Here is a 14,282-nt window from a genome sequence, read left to right as displayed (position 1 = left end):
CGAAAGAATGCACAAAAATACAACTTTATTTCAAGAGAGAGGAGGATTAACACACCTGAACTTAATTGCCCAACACGATTGAAGCTTTTTTTTTTCTACTTTTTATTCTCCTTTTTTTTGGGGAAGCGGCAATTAAGTGGCCCTTTGTTTTTTTTATCTTTTTTCTTTAGTTTTTTCCTTCTTTTTAGCCTTTAACTGACATCCTGTACACGTAAAAAGGAGAATAAGAGGAAAAAGAATATGGGGACGAAGAGGGAAATGGTATGAGACTGGGAGGAGGAGGAGGAGGAGGAGGAGAAGGAGAAGGAGAAGGAGAAGGAGAAGGAGAAGGAGAAGAAGAAGAAGAAGAAAAAGAGCCAGCATATAAAGAGGAGGAAGAGAAAGAAGGGGTTTGAAAGCAGGAGGTTTGAAAGAAGAAAAGGAAAGGGTGGCACAGGAGAAATGGAAGACAAAGGATAAGGAGGAAAAAGAGGAGAAGGAGGAGGAGTAGAAGGAAAAAGAAGAAAAAGAAAAAGAAGAAGAAGAAGAGCAGGAGAGGCAAGAGTAGGTTGGCACACTGAAGTAAGAGAAGAGAAAGAGGAGACGCAGGAATGTGGACCAGGTTAGATTGGAAGAGGAGGAGCGGTGAGGTTGAAAAGGGGGTGGAGGGAGCAGGAGGGAGTCTCATATACACGCTCAGGGCTGTAGAAGGTAGAGGAGGAGGAGGAGGTAGAGGTAGAGGTAGAGGTAGAGGTAGACAAGTGCAGTAAAGTAAGGAGGAAATGAGCAAGTAAGAGAACGGGAAGGTAGCACGTTTTTGCCCCGCTTTTTTTTTTTTTCTCCCTTTCAAGTACTCGTGGTCAATATTTTTCTCCCTTTTGTCTTGTTCTCTTGTTTGGGCAGAAGTTAGATTACCTTGTTAACCTCCACGGTGCGCTTCTCATTTCAGTGAGATACGCGGGGTTTCCGGTAAAGATCCTGGGTTTGAAAGCCTCGAGTTTCGCACATTTTTTTTTTTATTTAGGTATACAAAGTTTCGTATTCAAGTCTCAACACGTTCCTTCATGTAGTTTTCTATCTACTTTCGGACTGTGTGTACTTTTAATGGGCTTTTTTTTTCATATTTTGTATTGCCCGTAGTCCAAAATTACTCTTACATAGAAAAATAATAAATAAACGAAATTCTAACTAAACGTAAGAACATAGGAACGTAAGAAAACAAGGAAAGCTGCAATAGAAATGGCCGTCCCTGGTGTACACGCGGCCGTCCCTGATGACTCGTGGCAGTTCCTTACAGTGGACACTTTTGATGAGTTCCATGAGGCCGCTGGATTCTTGAAATAAAAAGAACAATGACACAAACTCCATGTGATTCCTTACTGCTTTGCCTTTTGTTTCTGTCCCTACAACCTTTGCTCTTTCTTTCCCTCCAAGTGATAACATTTCTCTTTCTCCTCTTTCTCCCCGGCACCCTTCAGGCTCCCCGGGTGGTCAGACAGCGGCGGGGAGGGGTCAGCGTCCCCGGCCAGCAGTGTGGGGGGTTTCGGGGCGGGTGTAGAGACCCCTCCAGAACCTTCCAGACCAGCGCCCGTCCTGGACCGAAGGGATTCCAACCGCTCGCTGACTGGCAGGCTTTCCAGGAGGGACTCGAGCAAGGTACGGTGGTAGTGGTGGTGGTGGTGGTGGATCTGGTGTTATGTGGTGGTGCAGGAGTGGAGTTGTTGTGGTGTGGTGTGGTGGTGTAGTATGTTATTGGTGTGGTGGTAGTGAGCTGTGGTGCAGGTATGGTAGTGTTGTGGTGCTGAGGTGGGGTTGGTTTTCGTAACGAGGCTTATGTGTGGCAAAAGTAAAAGTAGGGAATATTTTTGTGGTGGTGGTGATGGTGAGTGTAAGATGGTTGTGGTGTCCTGTGCGATAAAAATGCATGGAGCCTGCAGAGAGAGAGAGAGAGAGAGAGAGAGAGAGAGAGAGAGAGAGAGAGAGAGAGAGAGAGAAAGGAAATATCTATAGCAGGGACTGTGATGATTATGGTGGTAGTGGTGGTGGTGGTGGAAGGAAGGCCAGTGTTTGGTGTGGTGTGAGCAATTTGGTGGTGGATTGCAGTGGAGGGAGTGAAGTATACTTTTTTTTTTTTGCGGAGAGCCGATTAAGTGGTTTTTTAGTATACATATTTTTAAACCTCCAGCCAATCTCCTTTTCTCGCAAAAAATAAAGTTTTAATGGAAGCGCCGCGCCCTCAGGAAGGCGACAGGTGGTGACTTGAGTTTTATTGGCCACTGATCGCTCCCCTGCAAGTCCTCACCTCTGTTGCTCCGCTGTGCAGGCCAATTATTCCAGAGTTGCTGTGGATGTGTGTGCGTAGGTGTGTGTGTATGTATGTGTATACTTAGTTACCATTATTAAGGTACACGTATTGTGTGTCTTCAGGAACTCCTTGCGGCGTCGCAGCAGAGCAGCCCCAAGCGGCCCTCTACCAACCCTTTCCGGTCCTCCTGGGTGCCGCCTGACGAGGCCTCGGAGGCGCCGTTCGCCCAGAGCACTGTGGTGGAGGCGGCGAGGCCTATCCAGGCTACCGAGGACCTGACACTGGTGAAGGGCGCTGACTACCACTCACCGCCCTCGTACGGGTCCACCACAGCAGGCGCGCCTCCGCCCTTCACCTACTCTGCGGTCTCCACAGCCCCACCAAGCACTGCGGCCATCACCTCCACAGCAGCCGCGCCTTTCTATGCCTCCTCAAGCACCGCACCTTTCATGGCCTCACCAAGCACTGCAGTGTGCACAGCCCAGACAGGCACGGCAGCCACCACGTCTTTCTATGCCTCCTCAAACATTGCAGCGTTCACAGCACCAGCTAGCACTGCAGCGTTTACTCCCCCACCAAGTACCGCAGCTTTCACAGCCTCAGGAAGCACTGCGGCCACCACGTCCCCAGCAGCCACTGCGTCTTTCTATGCGTCATCAAGCACTGCAGCGTTCACAACCCCGCCAAGCACTGCAGCGTCCACAACACCTGCCAGTGCTACAGTCTCTACAGCACCAGCAAGCACTGTAGTGTTCACGCCCTCATCAAGGACTGCAGCATACACAGACCCAGCAAGGACTGCAGCCTTCACAGCCATAACAAGCACCACAGCTTTCTCAGCCACAACAAGAACAGCAGATTTCATAACCCCAGCAAGCACTGGCACTGCAGGGGTCACAGTGTCAGCAAGCACTGCACCGTTACTTCCACCAAGAACTACAGCGTTCATAGCGCCATCAAACACTGCAGAGTTCGCAGCGCCAGCAAGCACCTCAGGGTTCACAGCGCCAGCAAGCACCACAGGGTTCACAGCGCCTGCAAGTACTGCAGGATTCACAGCGCCATCAAGCACTGCAGGGTTCACAGTGCCATCAATCACTGCAGAGTTCACAGCGCCAGCAAGCATTACAGGGTTCACAGCGCCAGAAAGCATTGCTCCTTTAGCTCCAGCAAGAACTACAGCGTACACAGCGCCATTAAGCACTGCAGCGTTCACAGCACCATCAAGCACTGCAGTGTTCACAGCGCCAGCAAGCACTGCAGCGTTCACAGCGCCAGCGAGTATTGCAGCGTTCACAGCGCCAGCGAGTACTGCAGCGTTTACAGCGCCAGCGAGCACTGCAGCGTTCACAGCGTCAGCGAGCACTGCAGCCTTCACAGCTCTAGCAAGTAGTAGAGGTTTTACATCCACAGCAAGCATTGAGGCTTTCACAGCCCCAGCAAATGCCACAGTGCTCACAACCCCAGCAAGTACCACGTCTTTCTTTGCTCCCTCAAGTACAGCAGTGTTCAGTGCCCCTGCAAGCACTGCAGCTTTCACAGCTTCATTAAACGCCTTGTCTTTCCAAACTTCCTCCACTACCGCAGCGTCGAGCGCCCCGCCAAACACCGTAACGTTCACCGCCGCGGCGAACACTGCAGTGGTGACCGCCGCGGCAAGTACCACGTCTTTCTATGATTCAAGCGGCGCTCCATTCTCGTCAGGCTCTGCGGATCTCTCACCTTTCTCACACTCCACGCTCTCCTTCGCTTCCACTACCACGGCCGCCGCGCCGCCAGCCCCGCCACCTCATACAGCCGCGGCCGACTCTTCCCTGTCTCATTCCTTCTCCGGGAACCTAATGGACCTCAACTCCCCTACCAAGCCCGAGGAGGGACAGGGCGCGGGAGACTCGAGACCACTCCTCAATGGGCCTCGGGAAGGAGAGCGCTGGTCAGGTGAGGGGGAGGCTAAGGAGGGTGGGAGAGGAGTGAAGGCGGCGCAAGACTCCAGCTCGCCTCAGCCTCAGCAGCCACACACGAGCCTCGCGTCTCAGGCCAATGGGGTCGTGGAGAATAGTGACCGCGTGAATAGTGACACCGATAACATATCACAAGACATTACGAGCCGCAAAGCAGACACTGGCGTGACCAAGAGTTACGTGTTACAAAACTATGAAAGCCCCTCCGGGACCAACGAAGTGTTTGCGAGTGGAGCTTCCAGTGGTGTGTTCAGTTATGATAGGTTGAGCAGCGGGGCGAGCACCGCGGCGCCGCGCCCCGCCTTACCGAGGACTGGCGAGCCGCTCACGCCTCAGGTAATGTTAAGCACTCCTGTCTCCATGACGCATTCCAGTATACTCTGGCATCCATTTTTGCTGTTTTCAGGTATTCGCTTATTTGTTCTGTTACTCATACTTCCAATAAGTGGATTCTGATCTAAATTTGCATGTTTGGGAACTTTTTATGTTTTTAAGAATTTGCATGGTGAGGTGTGCCTTGGTACACGTGTGCGTGACTGCTGTGGTAATGTCGGGCAGACCGTGTCATTGTGCCTCTAAAGAATCTTTTTCTCTCACCACTGCAGGTTTCAACGGATCTGTCCTCACGAGACTCCGTGGGCAGTCCAGAATTGGGGAGGAGCTATGAGGTCCCCGCCACGCCCCCCAACACGGCCACCAACCCCTACTCGCCCCATTCCCCGCACATCTCCTCGCGCCTAGCGGAGGTGGAGGCGCGAATGAAACAGCTGGGGGCCACCATGGAGCACCCTCGTGATACCTCGCAGGACTGGTGGCCCACGGACACCTCCTCCAGGAGGGAACAAACTCTGCAGGGCAGCAGGGACAGCGGGAAGAACACATTTTTTGGGAGTATGGACAGTGGTGGAGGGGAGAGGCAGCCTGGGGGACTGGGGAGAGTAGAGGAGGAGGTTTCTTCCTCCGAGCAGAGTGAGAGTGGCGTAGGTGTGCTGGGTGACATGGAGGAAGAGGATGAGAGCACGAGGCGGGTGCGTGAGTACATTGCGTCCCTGAGTGCCCGCCTACGTCAGCTGCCCGACGAGGAGGACCTCATGCATGGCCCTCTTGACCACCTAGGCACGCCGCCCGCTTCCACCAACCTACCCATCACGCCTCCGCACTCAGCGACAAAGTCCTTCTCTCAAGGCTCCACAGAGACGCCCCCGAGCTCAGCGGGACCTTTCAGCGCCTTCAGTAGCACCCGGGCCACGGTGAGCGGCACGCCCCCCAGCTCGGCGGGGCTCAGAGGCTCCTTCACCAGCAGGCGTGCCTCCATGGACGCCTCGCTGTCCCCGGTGTCACCTGGTCTCGGCATCAACCGCAGATTGTCTCTTGACACGCCTCCAAGCTCGGCCGGGCTGGTCACCTCCACGCCGCCCAACTCCGCCGCTTCCCTCGCCACCTTCGCTGATACGCCGCCCAGCTCCGCCGGCTACTCCAGCTCAGGGCCAAACTCCGCCGATCTGTCAGGCAGTTTTGACGGAGGCATGGCAGGCGGGCCAGGGCACGGACCTACGCTGAAAAGAGCTATGTCCTGCGACTCCGTCAGTTCGGACACATCCGTCACGCTGGGGGAGCTGGAGGACACGTTTGGCCAGGTGACGGGCCAGCTCGCCGTCCAGCTCATCTACGACCGGTGAGTGTGACCTGCCTTGTTGTTGTATTGCCTTGTAGGGGCGAGGATCTGATCCTCACTCACCTGCAACATTCATCCTGCATTAATTGTGTGAAGGTCGTGTCTTGTAACAGTCAACGCAACCGTTGGGGAGGTGGGGTATGGGGAGGGGGGATAAAAACTCAGCAGAAAACGTGTTGCTGTGGTGAAGCTTGTCTTCATGATCCACAAATCAAATAGTGAGAAATCATGTAGGGAAGGTAACGTTTTATCGAGTTCACTTATAACCTTGTGATTAGTGCAGGCGTTGTGTAAGCTGTTCAGTCAGTGTCAAGTATTGTAGGTGAGTCAAACTAGTAATTAATGAAATGCTTCGTAGAAAACCTGTTACGTGGGAGGTGCGTGGTATCCTTGAGGTGACATCACTGGTGAACTGAGGGCTTAGTGTTAGAGGCGAATTTCATGAGGTGATTTACGTCGCCTCATGAAAGACGGTCAGCAGGTGTATTGCCATAACTTATCGCCAACATGACCCCTCTGTCACGGCCGGCTCGTGGCGCCCTGCCGGGTGTGAGTCTGCTTTTTGTACTCCCCTGCATTACCTGAACCACCACACCTGTGCAACCCAGTATTTGTTTCACCTCACCGACCTCCCCACCCTGAAGCCTACCCGGTCAACACACACACACACACACACACACACACACACACACACACACACACACACACACACACACACACACACACACACACACACACACACACACACACACACACACACACACACACACACACACACACACACACACACCGCGTAGTGTAGTGGTTAGCACGCTCGACTCACAATCGAGAGGGCCGGGTTCGAGTCCCGGGGCGGCGAGACAAATGGGCAAGCCTCTTAATGTGTGGCCCCTGTTCACCTAGCACTAAATAGGTACGGGATGTAACTCGAGGGGTTGTGGCCTCGCTTTCCCGGTGTGTTGTGTGGTGTGGTCTCAGTCCTACCCGAAGATCGGTCTATGAGCTCTGAGCTCGCTCCGTAATGGGGAAGACTGGCTGGGTGACCAGCAGACGACCGAGGTGAATTACACACACACACACACACACACACACACACACACACACACACACACACACACACATTTAATCTCGGTAAAAACCAAGTGTTGTGTGGCGCTCCTGCAGGCGCCGCCGGGGAGCAGCTCACCGTCTGCCGCGCTCCGGGATGAAAACCTGTGCGGAGTAAAGGAACAAATTACTTAATGCGTCATCACGATAACCCTCCGCGCCTGTCACGGGGAGACGCGTTCAGGAGGCACCACCACCTCCGCAATCATCACAACCACCACCTTCACCCCCTCTTACCCTTCCTCCACCCACCATTACAGTAATTAAATTAATCAAATCCCTGAGGTAATTTATAACAGATCGACAGTTGGCCACGAAATTATGTCGCTGAGAGATGAGTGGGCGAAGTGGTGGCGGCGCGGCGAGTGAGGATGAGCAGTGAGTGTGGCGCCGAAGGAGGCTGCCTGCCCCCAATACCCCCAGGGTGCCCGCTGGGCGCCACGCTCCGTCTGGTTTAACTGACTGCAGCCCGTCACGCTGTGGTGGTGCTGAGGTCATGGGGTCATTGGCAGCAATCGGCTGAGGGCTGTACATTAGGCAGCTGCCGTGCCCCTCACTCCCTGGGAATATTCTGCATGGCTGCCGGAGGTGTGTGTTGCTGCCGAGACTGACTGAATGACGCTGCGGTGGTAAGGTCTGAAGCGACGTGCATTTGAGAGCGGGGCAGTGTTGTTGTTGTTGTTGGTGGTGGTGGTGGTGGTAATGGTAGTGGTAGTGGTAGTGGTGGTGGTGGTGGTGGTGGTAATGGTAGTGGTAGTGGTAGTGGTAGTTCTGGTGGTGGTGGTGGTGGTGGTGGTTGTCAGTGTGTACCTACATCTTATAAGACTCTTATACACTCTCACATACTATCATACACTCCTATAGTTACAAAGGTGCTATGTGGTGGTGGTCAGTCTGGGTGCCTTCTGACTCATACATTCATACACTCACATGCAGATTGTTCTCTCTCTCTCTCTCTCTCTCTCTCTCTCTCTCTCTCTCTCTCTCTCTCTCTCTCTCTCTCTCTCTCTCTCTCTCTCTCTCTCTCTCTCTCTCTCTCTCTCTCTCTCTCTCTCTCTCTCTCTCTCTCTCTCTCTTCGGGGTTGCAGATAAATAACGAGTGGCGTCCTTCAAGCCCTCCACAGTGCTGGTCCTGGTTTATTTAGCGCCGGCTACACACACACACACACACACACACACACACACACACACACACACACACACACACACACACACACACACACACACACACACACACACACACACACACACACACACACACACACACACACACTCTCTCTCCTTTTCTCTCTCTCTCTCTCTCTCTCTCTCTCTCTCTCCTCTCCTCTCTCTCTCCTCTCCTCCTCTCCTCTCCTCTCTCTCTCTCCTCTCCTTTCCTTTCCTTTCCTTTCCTTTCCTTTCCTTTCCTTTCCTTTCCTTTCCTCCTCTCCTCTCCTCTCCTCTCCTCTCCTCTCCTCTCCTCTCCTCTCCTCTCCTCTCCTCTCCTCTCTCTCTCTCTCTCTCTCTCTCTCTCTCTCTCTCTCTCTCTCTCTCTCTCTCTCTCTCTCTCTCTCTCTCTCTCTCTCTCTCACAGTAGCGTCACAAGATATTTCATGGGAACGTTACAAAAGTAGTCGTTGATCGTAAACCTCATCTCGCTCTAACGTAAACTTGAACCTAATACTGATGCTTTGTTCATATTTGTGCCCTGCTAACACTCCTCGCCTCGCTTCGCCTCGCCTCGCCTTGCCTTCCCTTACCTTCCCTTGCTTTCTCCTTGCCTCGCCTCTCCTCTCCTCGCCTTGCCTTGCCTTGCCTTGCCTTCCCTTGCTTTCTCCGCCTCGTCTTGCCTCGCCTCGCCTCGCCTCGCCTCTCCTTGTCTCGCCTCGCTTTGCCTTGCCTCTTCTCAGATCTCCACGTCTTCATTCCTCTGTATAGGTGAAGGCGCTGCAACACTTACTGGAGAAAATGAACGTGTCTTGTAACCTCCCTTGAAACAGTTTTGAGACTAATTTTTAGATTAGATCTGTGCACACTTCAGGATTTCTTTGAGTTATTTATCTCCTTTTCCAGATTCTTTCTCCGCCAAAGTATGAGAGAGAATCTGGGAAAGGCGATAAATAACCTGAAAGTGAGGAGATTTAAGCTTTGCAGCGGTTCTTCCCTCCTGCTGGTGTTCAAGTCAACGCTGAGCAGGAGTTGACGTGACAAGTGACTTCCAGAAACTAACTTGTTATCACCTTGAGCGAGCTGACGTCCTGACACGCTGTTACTTGGCGGTGACTAATGGCAGGGGGCGTGACTCCCCGCCCCTGGTGACCACTGAGAGAGGGAGGGGTGGAGCGGCAGTGTGGTGGTGAAGGACAGTGGAGCGGCAAGGTTTAGGCCTGTGTTGTGAAACGCTTTTCCTCTCACGTCGACTATTTTGAAAAGCGACAGAAGTGATTGGCTGGGTTCTTAAGATTGATTTTCCTGTAAGTAATGCCAGGTGTAGTTACTCCAACATTTTCTCCGTAAACGCCATTAAAAACTCTTGTAGCTTTAAGTAGGCCCTTTTGAAAGTAGGGGAGATGGGGCGCAGTACTTCAGAATGTAGTCCTTAATGTAAAATAACGTTTGGAGACAGCAGTGTGGTTAGCCTACTGTCTATCTTTTCTTGTACTTTCTTCCACCCCTTCTCTTCCCACCCACTTTCTCTTTAGCTGGCTGTCTATCTTTTTTTCACTCCTCTTAGGAAAAGAGAGAGAGAGAGAGAGAGAGAGAGAGAGAGAGAGAGAGAGAGAGAGAGAGAGAGAGAGAGAGAGAGAGAGAGAGAGAAAAAAAACAATTTACAAAGAAATGTCCAGTGAAGATGTCAGACTTAAACGACGAATAACATAAAACAGTATAAGAAAAACACCGAGCAATGTTTAGTGTTGAGGTTCCATTTACGTGCAGCGAGCTTTGTATCGCGGGAGTGTCATTATCATCCTGTCTCCGTCCTCGTGCTGTGCTCTGGAATCACCTTTTGTGTGTGTCTTAGAACTGATGTGACATAGGTGTGAGTGTAACGTATATGAGAGAGAGAGAGAGAGAGAGAGAGAGAGAGAGAGAGAGAGAGAGAGAGAGAGGATATAACTAATGGCTTCATCTGTTACCACACTGTCGAAATTTGTCTCTTGAGGAAAGGAAAAAAGACAGTGTTGGTTGGGTGTGTGGTGGTGTGGTGGTGTGAAGGGGAGGGTCTGGAGGCTGGAGGCAGGTGAATGGGGGCCAGGGGGAAGGGTAGGGAGCGGTGACCTTTCTTGGACCATCTTGTTAGCACCTTATTAAGTTAGTAATGTACTTCATGAATTCCCCGTCCTTATATAAATCTTCCTGGCTTCTCCCGTCCTTCAACTTTCCCTCTCCCTCTCTCTCTCTCTTCTCAAGCTCCCTCACCACTGTACCTCCTCTCTCTCTCTCTCTCTCTCTCTCTCTCTCTCTCTCTCTCTCTCTCTCTCTCTCTCTCTCTCTCTCTCTCTCTCTCTCTCTCTCTCTCTCTCTCTCTCTCTCTCTCTCTCTCTCACTGTACCTCCTTTTGTTGTTCTTTCCCATTTACCTGCTTCCTCTACACGTCCCTCATCTTCTCCCTCCACCTCCACCTTCACCTCCTCCACCTCCCTCTTCACCTCCACCTCCACCTCCACCTTCACCTTCTCCACCTCCATGATTTCTTTGTTATTCTTCCCTCTCCACTTTCTTACCCTCTCCACATTCTTGCTCTTCCACTTGTTATTCTTCTTCGTTCACCTCTCCGTATGTATTCCAGTTCTCTTTCTATTTGTCTGTTTTCCTCTTCACTTTCCTCAATCTGCTCAATCCATCTGCTTTTTCCTTCACTTTTTCTGCTTCTTCACTCTTCTGCTCTTTTTCCATTTCTCCACTTATATCTAGTTGTTTCCTCCTTTAGCGCTTTTGATTTATCTTCTATCTTCATCATCATCTCCTTTTTTCTTCTTCTTCTCCTTCTCCTTCTCCTTCTCCTTCTCCTTCTCCTTCTCCATCTTCTTCTCCTTCTCCTTCCCTCCCTCCTCCTCCTCCTCCTCCTCCTCCTCCTCCTCCTCCTCCTCCTCCTCCTCCTCCTCCTCCTCCTCCTCCTCCTTCCTGCTTCTTATTAAGCCATCCACCTTCTTTCCAGTCCTCATTTACTGCTCTTCCTCCAACCATTTTCTTTCTCTTCTAGTTTCCTGCTTCTTTTTTTCTTCATCCACCTGCTTCTCTTATATCTACTTTCTTCCTTTCCATCTTCCTACTCCTTTATTGTCTTGCTTCTTCATCTTCCTGCTCTCATTCCACCTCTCTGCTCTTCTCCACCCTCCTAGTACTGACAGAGAGGCAAGGCGTGGCTGGAGGCACTGTTCACACCCTCTGTTTCATGTATTGACTCCTTCAGTACTGAGACGCATTTTTACCTTGAGTTTTGTGTAGGATTAGGCGATTTTACTTACATGAGGAAAGGTCTGTGTAGATCAAAAGATTAATGGCAGGAGTCGTCAATATTTTAATCCCCACATCAGTTTTTGATGGTGTGTAAAATCTTGAAATAGTAACCAGAATGAATATGAAAACCCGTCATGGTACTGAATGGGTTGATATTGTGCTGTACAGTCTTATCTCCACTTCTGTCCCTTTTCTTCAATTCCACTGTCCTTGTCGCTTTCATTTTGTGTCTCTGTCTTTTATTTTTCCTCTTCCATTTTCGTGTGTCTGTTTCATTTTACTCTTTTTTTTTTTGTGTTCCTCTTACCACATCAGTTTTTTTTTCCTCTCTCTCTCTCTCTCTCTCTCTCTCTCTCTCTCTCTCTCTCTCTCTCTCTCTCTCTCTCTCTCTCTCTCTCTCTCTCTCTCTCTCTCTCTCTCTCTCTCTCTCTCTCTCTCTCTCTCTCTCTCTCTCTCTCTCTCTCTCTCCTTCCCTAACATACTTACCAGAAATTAAGGTCTTTTTGTGTGTGCTAACACGAAAAAAGACTAATATTACCTGCTGTTACTACTACTACTACTACTACTACTACTACTACTACTACTACTACTACTACTACTACTACTACTACTACTACTACTACTACTACTACTACTACTACTACTACTACTACTACTAAACAGTTTATGGACGTGTTAATGTGACTGAAACTACATACAGTACATGATCTAGCGGGTGATAATTAATGTAATAGCCTGAATTTAATGTCTAATGGTACTGTATCTCTCTCTCTCTCTCTCTCTCTCTCTCTCTCTCTCTCTCTCTCTCTCTCTCTCTCTCTCTCTCTCTCTCTCTCTCTCTCTCTCTCTCTCTCTCTCTCTCTCTCTCTCTCTCTCTCTCTCTCAGGTAATCGTCGTGTTAGTATCCTCGTTGTAGACACGTAAAGACCAGCCATTACCTTCTGGCGACGACCCGAGGGAGAGTGAGGGAGAGTGGGTGAGGTAATGGAAGGGAGAGGGAGTGGAAGGGGGTAGGAGGGGTGAAGGGATGGCGTGTGAGAGGAAGGCAGTGAAGAATTTAAGGAAAAGATTGATGTAGATGAGGAAGGGAATGGAGGAGAGAGAGAGAGGTAATGGAATGGAAGGAAGGTTAGGTGAGGGAGGTGAGAGGGAGGGAGGTATGGAGGTAAGGGAGGTAGATAAGTAGGTAAGGGAAAAATTGTGAGGGTTACAAGAGGGGGAGGAGGAGGAGGAGGAGGAGGAGGAGGAGGAGGAGATATGGAGGGATGTGAGGGAGGGCGCAGAGGAATGGAGGGAAGTAAGGGAGGGAAGGAAATAAGTAGCGGGGAGAAAAAATAGTGAGAGGTACAACGGTAGGAGGAGGAGGAGGAGGAGGAGGAGGAGGAGGAGGAGGAGGAGTTGATAGGTGGTACATTTGTAAGGAAGAGTTTAGAAGCGAGGAAAGGAAGTGAAGTAGTTTTTTTTCTTGTCATTTCCCAGAACAACGCATTTATTCCCTCGACTTGGTGTTCTTCTGTGTTTAGATGAAGGACCATTTCTCTCCTTTTTTTCCCTTTTTTAAAATTATGTTTACTTTCTTTTATTTATTGATATTTTCTTTTATTACCAAGGTCTAGGAGTTCCGTTTGCAATGTCCCAGCCAAACACTACCAACACCACCAATACTTACCCTTTCACTACCTCATTTAACCCTTTCACTGTTACTTGGCACATCCTTCCTTAAGCACTAATCCTTCTGAGACGCCTTTTCTTGCTCCACACCTAACTCCAAACATTGTGCACCCTAGAAATTGTAAAATCCATTCTTTTTTTCAATCGTCTTGTAAAACGCTTATAAAAACTATATACATTGCTATTAGTGCTGTGAATAATCTCATTGAAAAAAGGTTAAACTGTCCTTTCTAACTGAAAATCCGTGTGTCTGTCTATATATATGACCTTTTTCACTACAACACAGTCTACCTCAACTCTATGTCACATATATGCCCCTTCACGGAACTCAAACCTTTACTCCATCCGTGTGTTCATTTACGAGTCTGGCTGTCTCTCATTCTCCCCATTCTTGTATCAGTGCGTGCCAGCGACCCTCCATTAACCCCTCTTATCTCATCCGATTAGGGGGAGATTAGCGCAACTCCCTACTGAAAGAATAGTAATAGTAGCAATGCACAGCTCGCGCCTCACCTTTACCTGTTGCGGGAAGGAATTACTTTACCGGGAGCTGCAGGAGAGGGAGAAGGGAGCGAAGGTAAGGTGGAGGTGGATGGGAGAGGGAGAGTTTGCGTGAAGGAGCGAGAGGGAAGAATAAGAGGGAAGAGAGAGGATTGAACTCTGCGTGTGGTGAGAGAGAGAGAGAGAGAGAGAGAGAGAGAGAGAGAGAGAGAGAGAGAGAGAGAGAGAGAGAGACTGGTTATTATTACGAACAATAAGGAGAGGAAGGGAAGTGTAAATTACGGACACGAGTTCAGGAGAATGAAGAGAGAGAGAGAGAGAGAGAGAGAGAGAGAGAGAGAGAGAGAGAGAGAGAGAGAGAGAGAGAGAGAGAGAGAGAGAGAGAGAGAGAGAGAGAGAGAGAGAGAGAGAGAGAGAGAGAGAGAGAGAGAGAGAGAGAGAGAGAGAGAGAGAGAGAGAAATTCTACAACAAAATACAAGCAGAAAAATAGTATAACACACACACACACACACACACACACACACACACACACACACACACACACACACACACACACACACACACACACACACACACACACACACACACACACACACACACCGCGTGTGTCGAGAGGACCGGGTTCGAGTCCTGGTAATCGGC

The 14,282-nt window shown here is 50.2% G+C and overlaps 1 protein-coding gene across 1 annotated transcript in view; it reads left to right on the top strand.

Annotated features, from left to right (window-relative positions):
- LOC123520145 (mucin-19-like) overlaps positions 1-14,282 on the top strand; it is a 182,134-nt gene that overhangs the window by 52,415 nt on the left and 115,437 nt on the right. Inside the window, exons 4-6 of the mRNA XM_045282089.1 lie at positions 1,458-1,635; positions 2,407-4,581; positions 4,851-5,920. Coding sequence (XP_045138024.1) covers positions 1,458-1,635; positions 2,407-4,581; positions 4,851-5,920 — 3,423 coding nt within the window. The remainder of the gene's footprint in view (positions 1-1,457; positions 1,636-2,406; positions 4,582-4,850; positions 5,921-14,282) is intronic.

This window comes from Portunus trituberculatus, chromosome 46, assembly GCF_017591435.1.
Source record: "Portunus trituberculatus isolate SZX2019 chromosome 46, ASM1759143v1, whole genome shotgun sequence".
Taxonomy (NCBI): domain Eukaryota; kingdom Metazoa; phylum Arthropoda; class Malacostraca; order Decapoda; family Portunidae; genus Portunus; species Portunus trituberculatus.
This window is presented reverse-complemented; position numbering and strand designations above follow the sequence as displayed.